This window comes from Pygocentrus nattereri, chromosome 11, assembly GCF_015220715.1.
Source record: "Pygocentrus nattereri isolate fPygNat1 chromosome 11, fPygNat1.pri, whole genome shotgun sequence".
Classification (NCBI taxonomy): Eukaryota; Metazoa; Chordata; class Actinopteri; order Characiformes; family Serrasalmidae; genus Pygocentrus; species Pygocentrus nattereri.
In genome coordinates, this window is record NC_051221.1 from 20,155,289 (window position 1) to 20,172,877 (window position 17,589).

At 40.5% G+C, this 17,589-nt stretch overlaps 1 protein-coding gene across 2 annotated transcripts in view; it reads right to left on the reverse strand.

Annotated features, from left to right (window-relative positions):
• The window catches only part of abtb2b (ankyrin repeat and BTB (POZ) domain containing 2b), a 44,660-nt gene that overhangs the window by 4,746 nt on the left and 22,325 nt on the right, over nt 1-17,589 (reverse strand). For both annotated transcript variants that reach the window (XM_037542511.1, XM_017717513.2), the window contains exons 2-9: nt 15,843-15,992; nt 10,826-11,033; nt 5,233-5,385; nt 4,047-4,212; nt 3,403-3,492; nt 3,207-3,308; nt 2,627-2,723; nt 1,239-1,374 (exon numbers count right to left, since the gene is read on the reverse strand). In XM_037542511.1, the coding sequence (XP_037398408.1) occupies nt 1,239-1,374; nt 2,627-2,723; nt 3,207-3,308; nt 3,403-3,492; nt 4,047-4,212; nt 5,233-5,385; nt 10,826-11,033; nt 15,843-15,992 (1,102 nt within the window). The remainder of the gene's footprint in view (nt 1-1,238; nt 1,375-2,626; nt 2,724-3,206; nt 3,309-3,402; nt 3,493-4,046; nt 4,213-5,232; nt 5,386-10,825; nt 11,034-15,842; nt 15,993-17,589) is intronic.

Sequence of the window (17,589 nt, forward strand, 5' to 3'; positions counted from 1 at the left end):
TGGGCACAATTAAGTTACTGTTTACCTCCTACCTTGTGGAGAGTAAACAGTTGCTCATATACACAGTCTGGCCACAGTCCCATGTATGTTTGTGTTCACAGGTTAACCAGATTGCTTGAGACTGGTGACAAGTTGGTCACAGCTGAAATGTCAATGTTGAGATCCAGTATGAACCAGAGTGTTGGTGAGAGTGTTTGCTTGTGAGAGCGTTTATGAGCAGCTTTATAGCTGCAAGTATTAGAACTGCACACTAACCACGTATCTGTTTGCCAGTTTGAACCATTTCTTTCAAATGCATGCTGGTAGGATGTGAAGACACTATCACTGAAGGAGGAGAGAGAACACTGTGCATTTGGGCTGGAATCCTAGGTGGCTTCTGCTTTGAACTGAAAGGCCAGATGCCCCCTTTCATGAACCGAGGTAACAATGACGGACAGAACCAAGGAACAAGGTGGAGATGGCATGGCGGTGGGGTGTGAAAGGTGTGTCAAACAGAAGGTGAAGGTGGGACATTTATGGGACTGTCGGATTTTCACAGACAAATTTTTTATTTTTTAATGAACACAATTCTTTCACATCAAGTCCAAAATCAGCTTCATTTTCTGTTTTAAAAAAACTAATGTTTAGTTAAATAATGCTTAATTTAAATAAAAAATGCAGAGGATAAAGAACATTTTTGAAGGTTCATGGCTGAAATGCTGGGAATGGTGGCTGTTTATAACTTTTTTTTTTTTTTTTTTAAATCTAGGTGCATCCTAGTATCTGTAGTTCTTCAAATGAAAAAATACATTGCTCATTGATACTGCATAAGGATTCAATTTTTTCTTCCTATTCCATCTTTTTCCTGAGTTCCCTGAGTGTTAAAAAAACAGATGTTGGATTTAGTGTGAAGCTTTCACTACGTAAATAAACAAATAAGATTTTTCATACTTGGTGTGAACAGACCTTTTAGTTCGAGGGGACATCAGACATGGTCCTTACCCCAAACTTCATTTATTCCATAACTCTTATTTAGTATGCAAGTGAGTAATCTGTTCCCAGTCTGTTAAAGGTAGTGTCTTACAGAGTCATTTATACAAGTGTGCATAAATTGTTCCTAATGAGGACACTGACTGTGTACATGACACAGTAATCAGTAGGGGGTATGAGTGCACACTCATTGTGTGTTTAATCAGTGGGGAGCAAAAGTGTACACCACCTATGAGTGTGTGTGCAATCATTAGGGAGTAAGGGCGTACCTGTGGCCATGTGCAGCAGCGTGACTAAAGCAGTTCATGTCCTCATAGAGCGATGACGTAAGGACGTTTCCTTCATGAGTCTTCAGCAAGGGGTCAGCACCCCGCGCCAACAACAAACTCACCATCTCATAATTCCCTGCAGGAGAGACACAGGGAACAGGAAGAGGGGGGGGGCAATAAGAAAGAGACATCAGGGAGTGAGAAATTGAGCAACAGAGGAAGAGAAAAACAGACAGGAGAAAATAAGACAGTTAAATCTCTCATCACAACCCATGTGCAGCTGCAGAGGCTTTCCCATTCAGCTATGTGTGGCCTTTCTAAAATCCCAACATGGAATGTCAGCCACACACTTAAAAAGTTTAAATCAACCACAAACCCCCTCACCGCACCCTCTGAATACACACCCTGTGCACACACACCAACACAGTACACATTCCCAAAACACACGTTCCTGACCCAATTCAGTCAGCTCCCATTGGTTAATTCACTGTAGAGTTTGGCTATGGGCTGTCATCATATGCCTATTTTAGGCCATGCCAGCAGTAGATAGCAGGGTATGAGCTCCAGTGCTGAGTGCTAGAGCCAGAGAGAGAGGTGAACAGGCCTCCAGGCAGAGAGTGTAATTGTTTTCCCACCACTGCTTCTCCAGCTTCTCTGGCATAGACACATGACCCCTGCTGAGTCTGTTGCACTGTGATTGGTCAATGGTACATGTGCTTGTTTGAATGTTTAGACATCAAAATAAACAAATTCCTCTTGAAACAAAAGAAAGGTAAAAGATGTTGTATTATTTTGTATCAATTGCTTTAGTTTTAAAGTGAAGCAATGTAAGTACACTGGCCTGTTTTAGTGCTGCTTTTTAAGTAAACTAATTTATAATGCATGTCACTGAAATGCATGGTTGTATTTATACTTGTGTCATTGTCATATATAAGTCAAATATAACATCTAGATAAAAACTGGAGCATTATCTTTATTGCGTCAGTCCTGAAGTTTATTTATTTCTTTACCTATCATGATGCACAAGCAGCACTTTGCAATTTATTGCATTTCTTTGAGTCCATGTTAGTCTGCTATAATGTTAGTAATATGTCTGCAGGGCACCAAAATTCAAGAAGAAACTGATAAAAAATGCAATGATTTTTAAACCATTGTTAGGTCACACTATAGCAACTTACTGGTAAATTTTACAAGTAAGTTCTACCAATAAATAACAAACAACAGGTCTGAAACCTGGGTCAGGCTGACATTTTGACTGTCAGTACGATAAACAATAATGCAGGAGAATCTGTAGGCTCAGAGGGTGTGACTATGATGCAGTGGGGAAAAACGAATTACTGTGAGCAGAGCAGGTAAAGGTAATGTTGTAATGATGAAGCACTTCCCACCTGCTGCAGAGGCCAGCTGTAGCGGGGTGTCTGCACAGCTCTCCTGCCCATTACGCACCGCTGCTCCCTCCACACTTGCGCCAGCGTCCAAGAGAAGCTGAGAACACACACATCTCAAAGTTATGGATTTATACACACAAAGACATAGAAAAACATAACAGCCTCCACTAACAGAGAACGTTTACTTAAGAGAGCAGTATGGATACAAAATACTTAGAAAAATATACTGCTCGTAACTGCTTCCTTGCCATGAACCATTTTCAAAGTGAACAAAAAATTAGATGTGCAGTCATGAAAAAGCTAAATAATGGTTGTGGTGCTTGACAAAAAACAGCTCACCACAGTAGGTGAAGGGGAGCACCACATTAGTAAAGGTTTAAGCACAGACCATACTTCTAAATGCATTTAAATTTATTAAGCCATGTCAAGGATGAGTCAAATTGCAAACATTTTGGCCTAGCTGGCCTTTATCAGTGCAAAATACTTAAAGCATTTAAAAAAATATTTTGGGTATTGCCATAAATTAATAATTGGTGTCAAATTTATTATAAGATCCCTTTCCTTTCTGTACTGAGCTTACCTGTACCACAGAGATGTGCCCATGAAGCACTGCAAATGTGAGAGCCACCCAGCGGCGACTGTCAGGGTGGACTGAGGGGTGTTTAGGGGAGCACACTGGCACCTGGTGGAATGGACACAGAGTTTTAAGTTTCAGTCTTCATAAAGCAGCAGGGCTTCATCTCAACCAGCAGCCAGAATTGATGGTTAGTACTTACTGCTACATCCAGATTGGCTCCGGCGTCAATCAACATCTGGACCAGAGCCTCGTCTCCAGCTGCGCAAGCATACATCAGAGGGGTCATGCCCTACATCACACACACACACACACAGCCGAAGAAAGAGAATAGTCTGAAATCTGGCTAAAATTAGAACAATATTGTTCTGGACGCTTAATGCTAAACACTTACAAAGCTTAACTTTCTTCCACAGACTCAGAACTAATTTCTTAAAACATGCTCCCCAGTAATGCCTTATATAATGAATGTTTTACTTTGGATAAGGAGTAGTTTATTAGTTGTTTTTTTGGGCTGTGAGAGCTATCACTATTGATTATATTAATAACTGAGTAAGCTGCTAAGCATCGTGATGACTAATAAAATAATCAGAGAGAAGTAGTAATACTGGAACTGGACAATTACTGGAAAAAGTTAAACAAGGAAGCCTTAATTATGTATACATAAAAATACTACAGGAGAAAAATATGTAAAAACAAGCATGTTCATCATGCTGCATTTTGTACTGTAAGAGAGATCAGTAGGAGAATGTAAAATCAACATTATCATCATGTCAACTTAATTGTTTAATCATCAATTATTTTTTTAAACACTGGATTGGATTAAACACTGGGATTATGTAGTACCTGATCATCCATGCTGTTGACCCCATCCGGCCCAAGCAGCTCGATGGCCTGGCCTATCAGATCAGTACGACCACAGTTAAGCATGCGAAAGCCCAGGTCCAGCTGGAACTTATCAGTGGCGGCCTTGGCATCCAGCCTTCTGAAGGAACTAAAACAGCATTCTGGCCTGGAGATAGAGAGGGGAGAGAGGTAAGAAAGGGTGGGCAATTTATATAGAGAAAGATAGAGTATGTGAGAAAATATGAGGGGGAGTAAGGAAAAAATAGAGCATGGCAAGTAAAAGCAAGAGAAACTGTAAGAAGGGCGGTAAAGAGTAGGAGCCGGTTTCTGATGGTTTCATGGGAGGAGTGGTGTATTTTCCCCCAAGAGGTTACAAATCATAAAGAGTCAGGCCAAGGTTCTGACATCAGTCTGTGGGCTAAAAACTGGGTGGGAGCAGCTAATAAAGTGTGAGGGCTTTGCAGATGGCCTTTGCTCACTTTTGATACAGCAATGAAATAAAAACTAACACAAGTAGATTGAGGTCATATGCTATGCTATTTACCAATACAGCCCTTTTATTAAAGTGTGTAAAGTGTGACAGTTTTTATCACATCTTATTTAATTTTCATAGAAGAGTAATATAAAGAAAATGCCAAAGTCTACCCTAAAGTATAAAAGCAGTGGTGCCCGATTCTGTTACAGTTGGAGAAATTCCATCTTGCAAACTTTAGTTCCAGGAAATAAAACAGCATGAGTTCCAGTCTTAATCTAATACACCTGATCCAGTTAATCAAGGCCTTCAGGGGCATCTGAATATTATTTGCTCCAGGCCTTAAGATGAGCCATACTTTTGGATATGAGTTGCTCATTAAGCAACGTAAATATGCACAATGGATGTGAGAAAAATTTCCCAAAAGAACACTCAAAAGCAAAGAAAAAACATAACAGATACATATGAGCTCTAATATTAAAAATCAGGTTTGATTGGAACAGAAAAAAGGGCTAAAACACTTCATGAACTGCAAAAACATATTTATTCCATAAATTTATTCCATATGTAACTAATCCCAAAACTGATTGTATAACATGCCAGAACCTGAACTTTTCATGTAGGGTTAGGCTTATAGATCTCCAGATGACTGATGTTAATGCTGTTAGAGGTGAGCAATACCAGTAATGCCAGGTGGACTTAGGTGAGTCTTACTTTAATAGCCTGGGCTCACAGTCCAGCCCAGGCAGGAGCTGGCGCGCTGTTTGTCGGACATCATCGCTGTCCACCAACAAGCTGCGGCGGTGCTCAGCGTGTACGATGGCCACCCGCATCCACTCCATGAGGGGTGGGAGCAGGAGGAAGGGTCTGCAGAGAAGACACAGGAAACACATTAGGGATAAGTCAGAATCAGAAAAAGAAAACCACAATCACAGTTTCAGTGTGGACACATCGTCTTACAAGTGACATGTCTCTGCTTTTTGCGTACTACAACCTTTGGTAGATTCCATCAAAAAATGCAATGATGTTTGGAGCCGCATCAAGGTGCGCAAGACTGGGCTTAATATATCTGAAACAACAAGGTACTGTGTTTCAAATATGGTTCCTTTCCTCGCAGCAGAATGGGCTGCGTCTCTCAGCACCCATAAACTCACTGAGATAGCCACAGCTGCTACTGCTCACACTCCTTCCACAGTTCAGACACTCCCTGACCATATGAATGCACTCTAAATGTGTGTCTTTCCTAAGACAGTTATCCAAACAGAAAAGGATTTAATTCTGTTATTGGATGCATTACATTTAAGAGATGAGACAGGAGAGGGAAAATAAAGCCTATAAGGCAGTTACTAAAAACCAACACAAAAATAAGTGATTATAAATAGTGTCAACAGTGAAGAAGACTTTGAAGAACAAACTGTATACAAACATGCCATGTTTTACAGGCATAATGTAATTATTTGAATTTGGAAGGTTTTCGCATGCAAAGTGAGGGTTCTGCCTCAGCTTTTCAGCTTCTCTCTCTGCTTAGGATTAAAGCAGTGGAATCTGAGTACCAGAAGAGGGAGCTGTTGTCACCTTGTTACTTCACACTACAGCTTCAAAGCTCTTTAAAGATGTACCTCAACCAAACAGTGCTGATAATAAAACGTGTGCTCATCTAGAATAGCAGGGCAAGTTTATCATATCATCTAAGCCTGATCAGCTTTTACTGACTGTTCGCCATATTACAGGTGAAGCAGTATTTTAAGCACTGCTTATTTCATTTCAGCATTAGCAACCTCAAATGTGTAGCCTCTTATTTGTCTCATTCACCGGCTCAAATCCTAACCTGGATCATTAAGTGCTAAGAGCAAAACTGGTCTTTTGTCATCAGATGAGTATATCCACCCTGACTCTTTCTGAGTCTGAGCCTTTGGCCTGTCTGTCTGACAGGGCTTTCCAGCAGCAGGAGGGGAGGTAACGCAGTGATAGTTGCTCCTAGGAGCACACAGCAGGAACATGGTAAAACCAAGTCAGCCCACCAAGTGTCTACCAGCCTAATGAGACATATGCAAATAAGCCAGGCTGGGGGATATGAGGTGCTCATTAAGCAAAGTAAATATGCGCCACAATCACAAGAACGATTCACAGAACAATATGCATGCTCAACAGTAAAGAAAAAAAACAGACAGATGAGCACTAATATTAGATCTCGGGGGGAAAAAAAGATCTATAGTAAGAAAAATGCCAAACAGCTGTTTTTAGCATCAAAACACTCCAAGAACTGAACAAAATATATTTAGCCCCTATTTAAATGAATAGGTTGCAGTGATGGATCCAAAAAGCTGATGCAGAGTGATATAATGTTATATTCATACATTAGAGACTTGATCGTTCTTGTGTAGGGCTGGTCGGCCTTTCACTTGAATTACATGTCAGTCTCACATTTGATTTGAGAAATGCGACATGTGTCTGTGTGACTCAAAGTGAGTGTAAATGTTTAAATATAAAAATACTTCTAATTTGATCTCTGTCTGCAAGAGCACATAAAGACTTGATTGTGTATCTGCAGGAGAGAAAAAGTGTGGAGGGAGGGGAATACTTCTTAATCCCAAAGCTTCCTTTTGAGTGAAAACTGTCAGTAATGGCTGTACAAAAGCATTTAAAAGATCATAACATCTAAATTCACTGGTTCACTGCCAAAGTGTATTTCCCATAGTACTCCCATGTATCCCTGAATGCAATTATTGATCCTTCAAAAGCTCTCAACCCTGGGTACAACTATTCCTCAACAAAGCTGCTGAGTTACAACTGTTACCTTCCTCACACCCCCTGCACACTTTTGACAGATAGCCCACTCCTGTGACCCGGTTCTTTTCTGAAAGAAACCAAAGGAGTATGAAACCCGACCCCTTCTAAACGTTTTTAACCCTTTGCTTTGTTCATTTGCCAGAGGGCCACACTGGTGTACAGAGTGTGTCCGGGCCTCTCCCGTTCTCGCTTGTCTGGCCCCAGGGTCACGCTACGACAGTGACCCCTACATCTGATTCAAGGGCTCAAGTTCAGTCCGTAGCCTTTGAGCCGAAACCTGAGCGGGGACAGGGCCACATCAAAGCCCTGCCAGGCTGGGCGCAGTGAAACTGGAGAGCATGCAGTGCTAATTAACCCGTGCTGTGCAGAGACATGTAATGGGGTCTTGTTGTGACCAGGTCACACTAGAGATGTGTGACTGTGATTAGATATGGGCTACACAGACCACACGGCCTGACTGCCTCCAGACTGCATGGACATTTAGGAACGTGCTGTAGCGGCTGTGAGTCACACTCGAGGAAGGGAGTTTTTTGAGTGCACGCCACAGCTCGCTCCACCTTGTGGCACAATGTGTTCTGGCAAAGAGTCATGATTACTTGACAGAACTACTGAAGCTCAGGCTGTTAAAGCTGGATAGAAAGCGTACGGTAAGGCGATGTAAATTTCCTTTAGGAAATAATTCAACGCATTATGAAATCTTGTTGTTTTACATTATGAAATTGTTTTCATATGAAATTATGAAAACAATTATTTTATGATTCTGAATCATTTTAAACATAAAAAAATGCACAAATGTCACGGGAGGAACTATTTACGCAGTGTAAAGAAGACATTAAAAATAATCAATGAAACTTTCTTTTTTATATTTAAAAATAGCAAATCACCGGTTCAAAAGTGAGACATTTTTTTCCAGTCAAAATGACCATTTGTTCATATTTCAGCATCAAGTGAAAAGCAGAAAACATTTAAAAATACAGAGACGCCTCAATAAGTAAATAATATATTTTTTTCAGTATTCAGTGCATCCATCCTTTGCCTTTATTACAGCTTTGGGTTTTTAACAGGAATTGGCAGAGATTTTTCTTCTATACCTTACAAGTTCAGTCTTAAAAGTTGTTAACCTTGCTTCTCTCAATCCAAAGATTCCCAACACATTCAATGATATTAAGGTCTGGACTCTGGGGTGGTCAGTCCATTGTTATGAGAACGCAAAGCAGCTTCTTTGTTTGATTGGCAAGCATTCCTTTCTCAGTAACAACTTCTTGACAGCTACACATACTTTCACTCCTCTAGCGCTAATCTGTCTTCTCACAGCAGAAAGATGGACAGAGAAACCTGTGGAGCCAGAGTGGAGTTTGATTTTCTCCTGTCTCTCAAATAAGAAAGCTTATTATGGTACTTGGTTATAACATTCAAAAATCTGCTCCTTCATCTTTTTTCCACCACATGTACAGTAAAGTTCCAATATCAAGCCCCCATTCACTTCAAATAGTTTACTACTTTTCTTTCATTCTACCTTGCATGTGGTTCCTCCTAAAGCAAGAGGCCTGGTTAATTACTCTTTTACTGTAACTGCTTATTGAAAATGGCCAACTCCCATATGCACAAATCCTGTGTTTTCTTCACAGCTGCTTTAGTGTCTTAACACTCTGCCTCATTCTCTCTGCATGCAGACACATGATTAGTGTGTCTATTTATTTCAGCTTATTTTTCGACCTCCCTCTGTCTGCAGTCGCCATTGGTGCTTAGCACAGCTTCACTCTTCTGACCTCTCTATCTTAGTCCCTTTCTCTTTACATCTCTCTCTTCACCCCCCACCCACCCTCTTGTTACCAAACATACAGAGTGCCCTGAGGTGTTGTAAATCAACCATATGTAGCAATAACCTCTGCCTATGATAGGAGGACCTTACAGAACCCTCACTAGCGCCTTTACAATTACTGATCTGTGTTAAGACCACACAGTCTGCCAAAGTGAGCCTGCGGTTTGAGTTTCAAACAAAGGTTTAATAGACTTTTCAATAAGCCCACAGAGGGGATCTTGATTCAGGAGTGGGTCCTTAAATTTAATCACTGCCAGGGCTGATGTACCACCTGTAACCCATTCCACTGCCACACACACACTTCAGCTACACTGTAAACCTCGGGTGGTGGTATTGGTGGTGTTATCGTGAAGATGGCAGAGTGAGTTCCTGTTGCGCTGTCTCTTTGAAGTGAGGTAGTGGAACACCTTTGTTGTTTTCCGCTCATGTTTGTTATTCAGGTTGAGGTTTTTACACAGCATGCAGGCCAGCTGTTGCCATGGCTTAAGATCTGGCCGCAGCTCAATTATCATACGTGTGTGTATATGCTAAACATTTGGAGAAGTTTTAAGCCTCACATTCGTTAACAACATCAGGCAAAGACTTACAGCCGTCAACATGACCATCAAAGGATCATATGGAGTTTGCTCTTGAGCACTCAAGTATCAAGCAGCTGGCTATATCACACACACCAGTATGCTGTGAAAGGTGAACATAAACAGGCTATTTTAGCATTTCCGTTTAAACTTCGGTTTGGCATGAGCATGAGCTTAAGTGTTAAGGTTTGTAATTAGAGTTAGTCTAAATGCTAGGTTTAGGTGTAGGCACAAATGACACGAAATGTACACCAGAACGGTCCATCTGGAGTCTCCCTTTTTGCAGTAATCTGTGGTCATTAAACTCCACTAGACTCCACTAGAACTATTGTTCCTGACAGGTTAATCCCATCTTTTTGGAGAAAGCTCTTCCCATTGTTAGTAGAGAGGAGAACCTCCTGCTGCTCCCCTCAAGTAAAAATATAGAGCTCTGATAGGAAGAAATGTGCTCCAGGGTTCGTTTCTTGGCCTGAAAGCAATGTCTTAATCCTATTGTTTCTCTTCTTTCCTCTTCTGTAAGCCCTAAACCTTAACGCTCATTTCCAAAGAAACTATGTAAAGGATCATAGTGACTGTTGCTGTAACTGGTCTTTTACATGGTGTAAAGAAAGTACTAAAGTATTAAATTTAAATTGTTAAGTTCACCTCTCTGTATACTCCACTTTTTGTTCATTATAAAGCTTTCAATGGATGCATTTTTATAAAACTCGGTTGAAACCACTCAATGAAAAGGTTCATAAGGGATCCAAATGTGGTTCTTTTATGGCACAGCTCCAAAAAACTCTTGACACCTTTATATTTAACAGTGTAGTAGATGTCCTATATACATTACATTCCTCCCAAAGTGCTCAGTGATTCTTCCTTGAATTAAAACAGCTTGGAAAGAACCCCACTAAGTTCACAATTTAATGAACTCCCACAACAAAGGCACTAAGAAGGGGATTTGAAGAGGACTTTACAGCTCCACCATATCATTACTGCATCTTAAAGCTCCTTCAGGCTATAGTATTTCACAGATGTTATATGCATATGAATGGGTCATCAGGTGCTAATTAGTGTGGATTAGAAGCTGGAAACTGTAGGCTTGGCAAAGAAGGCAAAAAGGTGCTTTGGGCCTCACCTCTCTTTGCTTAGGGCCATCCTAGGTGGGTCCAGGTTGGGGTTCTCCATTGACTCCATTTGAGGACAGCGTAAGAAGTAGTACAGCGTGTGGAGGGCATCAGGAGACCAGGAGACAGGCTGCTGGCGGGCGTGGCGGGCTGGACTGAGGCCGGGTCGCACAGAGCTCAGACGCTGCATGTGATGCATGGCCCGAGACACCAGATCACCTACAAACAGAATTCAGAAGGCACACCGTGAAGAAAAGTAAGCATTATTGTTTCCGAATAAATTTAATGTGCCATTTGTAAGCAAAAATATTCATCGCCCATTACAACACTTCATGCAAAAACAATGCTGGTTTTTGGCAACATGCATATTTAGAAATAGCTAAGATAAAACCTCGATAAGCTGAAAAAATATTTTGCTAGTGAAGACATTTTTTTAATTACTGCATGTCTTCATGACTACTGCCAACTTACAGTCAAATCTGAAGTGGCAAGACAGGCTATCACAGTACACAACTCAATCAGAGCATGCTTTGTTAACATATAAATAATTCAGGTATTGGTTACATTTAAACAGGTATATTTAAACAAGACATTAATTTATGCCCTAAAATAATTTTTAAAAGACACACATTTCTGTTAGAAGGAGTCGGTGGAAATTTACTTTACTAAAACTTTACATGTACTTGGGTGAATATTTTTCTGGACATTATATCTGATGCAATTTTAATTTGCCAGCCTTGCAAAGTTTTTTCTGGTCTAAAACCAGTATTTACAAGAAACCCTGATTTCTTTAACTGACTGGATGCTAAACATGGAATGCCCCTCTACAGTTGTGTAACTTCTGGAACACAGTGATTAGATAAAGAAGAAGCAATCCAAATAAGATTACCACTTCACATTCCTGTTGCGTCATCTCCCACCCCACCGATTTTCTAGATTACATCCATTTGCATAGGTGAAGTATGTAAAATTAACCACAAAATATAATCAGAACTGAAACAATACATGAAACCTAAGACAGCGTCCCAGCACTGTCCTCCACACTCTAATGCTATGAAGTTATTTCACCATAAGCTACATCAGCAAAGCACACAACAATCTTGTATGTAAAAGAATTTTTTCCCAGAATTTCAGCTGCAGCACCAACAATAAAAACTCATGGTTAACCTCCTTTTCTCACCCTGCTTAGAAACACACAAATTCATTGTTGTGCATTAGCATTAGATGAATCTACAGCCACTCAAGTACAGAAACATATTTGTGTTTTTCTGCAGACTTGAGACAGTAAATCAGGACCTGGTTAAGGACAGATGGAGGGAGGAGATGAACCACCCCTTCCCTCTCCCTCCATTACAGAGAAAAACACAATCAGAGCCCAAGAAACAAAACACCAAAAATTCACAAAAGAAGCAATGAGTGAGCACTAGGACAATACAGCTTAACACCGGTAGTAATCCACACAGGACGATGGTAGACCATAAAGGCACACACACTGTGGGCTGGCTAGTCAATTTGTGGAAACAAGTAACGCTCATTTGAGGTAATTACCCCTTGGGTTAATTTCTAACCAGAGTGGGTGGTTTTTGCGTGGGAGGGACCCTCCATTAAGAGCTGAAGACCCCACTTGTAGCTAAAAGGGGCTTCTTTGTATCCTGCCAAGACCTGGGAGGGGTCTTGAAGGAATTCAGGCTACAGAAGGAAAGCTGGGCTTTGCTCCTGATGCCTATGCCCTCAGAGAGATCACCTATGTTGTTCCGAGCAGATTCAATAAAATGTTTTCTGGCTCAGAGAAAAACACACTGAAATGCAAGGCTCCTCCAATCTCACCTGTCTTACTGGGCAACAAAACAACAAGACACAAACAATGCTGCAAGATGATGACTGTGACTCCTTCTCAAATCTACTTACTTGGCTTCTAGATCACTACTAGTTAATTTTGTCTGCCCATCAAAATATTGTGATATTTTAATACACAGACAAAATATCACAATATTTATAATATAATGTGATGAGTACTGTGTATTTTGATAATGTCTAAGTATTGTGATTTAATATTTAATATCGCCCACCCTTACATATACCAGTGCACCAATTTCTGTAAGCACTCTCAACCTAATATAAGAGTATGTCTAAACACTCAGATCCAAAACATCTGAGTAATAGAACAGATAAAGCAAATACAGGGTCAAATCATGACATACTTGTGCGAAAGTGGTGGAAAGCTGGATTTTTAGGACAGCCTTTTTAGGTGCAGGGCTTCAGGGCAGCTGAGGCTGTACAGATGGCCCACTGTCTGTGCATTCCCCTGGGCAATGCTGGCTTGCACTGCCCTGAGTGTGTGTGTGTGGAGGGTGCCAATGCAGCCCAGTGGTCTCCCTGAAGTCAGCACAAAGAGCGCTCTCTCTCTCAAACTCACTGACTCTGCAAACACTCTACTGGACTATTCCCTCTAATGAACGTGCTCTTGTGTAGGGGTACAAACAGAGGAGTGTCCAGACATTTGCAGGAGGAAATTTACTCATTCCATCAGCAAAGCCGACCGATTTCCCGCCCTGTGCCCCCACCAGCTCTGTGGCATGCTGGGTAAACACACAAACAGGCAGGTAGGGTGGCCAAGAGGAGGAATAGCCGGTCAACAGAGAAAGCCTTCATCACTGGAGAAATATCATATTTTCATATGTTAACTAATGTAAAGAGGGGAAAAATACTGTCGAAATGATGAACTACCCATGAACAGAGGTTCAGACTTAAAATGATTGTTATGCTACCAATTTGATTATATAGTGAAGCACTGTATGTTTCTAGGCCAAACACTAAACACGATTTCATACTATTTATACATAAACATAGCGAGTGTATGTTCATTGGATTTACCTTAAAAATCAGGTTATGACCATTCATTTTGGAATTCCCATTGCTCCATCCACTACGTAAAGACAGAAAAGTTTCCCTTTGCTCTCAAATCAGCCTCAGTTCATCTTATTCCACAAGATGTTTGAAACATTCTTTGAGATTCTGGTCCATGGTGACATGACTGCATTATGCAATTGCTGCAAAATTTTCAGGTGCACTTTCATGCTATGACTCTCCATGTTCTACCACATCCCAATGTGATTCTTTTGGATTCAGAGCCGGTGACTGAGAAAGCAACTAAAGAACCAAAGCTGAGTTTTGCTTTGCGACATGGTACATCATCATGCTGGAAGTAGCCATTAGAAAATGGGTCAACTGTGGCCATGAAAGGATGTACATAGTTAGCAACAATATTCAAAGAGGCTGTGGCATTAAAGTGGTGATGATCTGTATTAACATGCCCAAAGTGTGCCAAGAAAACATTACATCACCTCCACCACCCTGGACTGTTGACACAAGGCAAGTCGGGTCCATAGATTCATGATGATGGTGCCAAACTCTGACCCTACCACCTATGTGCATCAGGAGAAATCAAAGTTCATCAGATCTGGCTATATTTTTCAAGGCTTCAACTGTCCAGATTTGGTAATTGTGTGCCTATTGCAGCCTCAGCTTTCTGTTCTTGGTTGATATTTAAATGCAGCAAGTATACGTAAGTAGTATGATCAAAACCCGTAAAACAATACAAAAAGAAGGTAAAATGTAATTACAGTTAGGGTTAGGCAATGCGGCAATATCATTATTGCAATAAATTACATCGCATTGTCATAATCTTGTCACTGTCAAGATACTATCAGTTCTCAACGATCACTGAATAATTATGTTTAATTAGAAAATAAAAAGTTGAATAAATGTCATTGTATTTATGGTGTTTGTATGTTTTTTAAAATGTGGCACTAGTGTTTCTTAGTCTGTTGCAACTGATCAAACATAAAAAAGCTAAGTATTATGATAATATGTGAGTACAGTGAAGATTCCTCAATTTATCTTAATGTTATACAATATATAACACTTAGGGACAAAGATAATGGGTCCCAGCTCAGCACTACCAAGAAACCTAAACCTTCAGCACATGCTGAGCAGACATCAGAGATCTCTCTCCAGGCCAGACGTGTCTAGGGCTCAATTGGGCCAGAAAAGGATGGTGTGGGACTAAAAAAAAAAGATAATTTGATATTAACCCCCCACTCACATCCTGTAATAGATATCCAGCTGTGCAGGATGTACTTTCACACTGATCTAAGACCAGTGCTGTTGAGTCTCTTATAATAAATTTGAAAATAATTTTGGTAGAAAAAGTTTCTCAAAATAGTGCGAAAAAGCAGCTTTTTACCTGAGGCCTTTATGCAAATGACACATGGGGTCTGAGACAATTTTTCCCCACATGTTCTAGCAACCCTCACTTTTTTTTCTCTCTTTTATCTCCCCCAGCTTGATATTTAGAGAGCAAACACTTCCCTGTCCCACTCCTAAGGGATTGAGACAAGGAGTGTTTACCAGGAGGGAGGGATAATGGGCTAATCTGCCTGGAAAGATAAATAACATTCACATTATCACCTTTCCCACATTCACTCTGCTGAAATAACAGCAAGCAAACCTGTATCTGTGCAGTCCTGGTGTGAGCTCATTTCTGTTTTGCCTCAGCCAGAACCCTTTGGCACGCGGATACATTCACCAACAGAAAGCACACTCAACTTATGCATATATGAATAAACATGATGTTATGTTTTTCATACTCGTTGAGAATAGCTTGACAAACAAGTATTGTATGTTAATAGAGTTTTTCCACTCCTCACTCCCCACTGTCAGGATGGCCCAGTTTTTCAAAACATCAGAGAGACAAGGAGCACGAAAGGGGAAATGTGAAGAAACACTGAGCTGAGGGAAATTCTTTTCAGTGCTCCTCAGAGGAAATCCTGGATGAACCCTTTGTTCTGTCAGCTGCATGGTACTTTAAACAGCACTGTCTTGGACAAATGTGTGTATGCAAATGCAGAACATGAATAATGACTTATCAACTGCAGATAATCTCATTTAGTCATGATAGAATAGCATCAAACATTTTATTGTGTTTAGAAGAGAAATAGATAAAGACAGGGAGAGAGAAAGACCCACTCAGTTCAGAAATGCTGCCCACGCAGGTGGCCAGTAGAGACTGCTCCAGGGTACGGAGCTCCAGTTGTGCGTACGCATCCTCTCTGCTCTCCACCCCAGCCTGTTGGCCCTCTGTGTACGGACTGAAGTGTGCCGGAAGTGACAGCACGCCTACAGAGAGAAAAATAAAGAGAAAAGAAAACATTAAGAAAGCACAGATTCATTCAATTAAACTGTCATATAATTTCTACGTTCCTCTCTCTCTCTCAAACTCACTGACTCTGCAAACACTCTACTGGACTATTCCCTCTAATGAACGTGCTCTTGTGTAGGGGTACAAACAGGGCTACATATGATTTATTTAGAAAACAGCCACGAAAACCTCCATAAGTGCCAAGCTTACAGCATTGCCATTAACTTTTACAACTGAATTTATAAACAGTAAGTGAGGCCATCATTGTCTTTTATTGCCAAGTGTGTAAACTATGCATTATGGTTTTATTGTAAAGGATTTCTAAATAAAAGAAAACAGAGCACAGAACTCCAGTCTCAACATGTCTTAAGTATCAGGAACTGGGCAGAGCCAGTCTGGCTGCACACAACATGTGCAAAAGGAAGAAGGCAGGTACATTTCTATGTTTGCTTGATTCAACAGAAGGAAAGCAACTAATTTGTGTTTACAACACACTTTCCTTTCCCACGCGTGTTGTCTGATATTTGATATTTTCACAGAAAAATCAAGACTACAAAAATGTACATTTACAGCATTTAGCAGATGCTTTTACGCAGAGTGACTTCCAATAGAGACACTAAGACCCTGCCAGACACAAGAATCAGTGCTGGTATCTTGAAAGAAAGATGCACAATACAGAAATAGAACACACTAAATGTGCAATACACATTTGTGCAATACACAAAACACATTTCAAACACTTCACAAAGAGATGGGTCTTCAGATGGACATCTGAGGACAGTGAGGGGTGATTCACACAGCCATCTCTAATCTCTAAGCAACAGTAACAGAAAATACTGAAAAAAACATCTCAGTAATACTTGGTGGTCTGTGTACTTCAACTCAGATCCCATAAACTGCATTTTAGTGTAGCTTTTCAATCTGCAATGACAACTATATTTACATATAAACAATACAAAAGGCAATCTTCTATAAATTCTGACCTGCTCCAAGTGGTCAAAGTGCATGATTTCAACATCACAGAGTCTAATTAATTGCATCATAATTTCACCAAACCTCCAGCCATAAATAACTATGTTTGTAGCACTGGTTAGAAAAAAAAATATGGACAAGACTCAGCAAGTCCCAGAGATCTTTGTTGCGAAACACGTTTCAGCTGAAGAAACATGAACTTTATTGCTGTAAGACCTGCAGGACCTTTTTGAGAAATTGAAAGCACAGGGCATGTACTCAATGAATAATCTTCTCTTTTATTATTCCTCCTCCAAAGGTTTAGTTTTAGATAAGGAAACTGATATGTGTGTAGACTGTGCTTGTAGACTAACATTAGTGTCTTTCGTTTAATTTCACAGATGGTTGAAGTGAAACATTTTCCCACAGCCTGTTAATGTGACTTTCCCCAGTATGTGCTGGAAACTGGAAAGACTGGACTTCTGATTCTACTAACAGCTCCACCCAGCTCCTCTCAGAGCCAGAATTACGCTCACCTCAATCTTCTGCCAAATGAAATGATTGCATAATAGCAAGTTTGCTTTATTAAGGCTTTACTTTATACAGCCGAATAAGATCGTTATA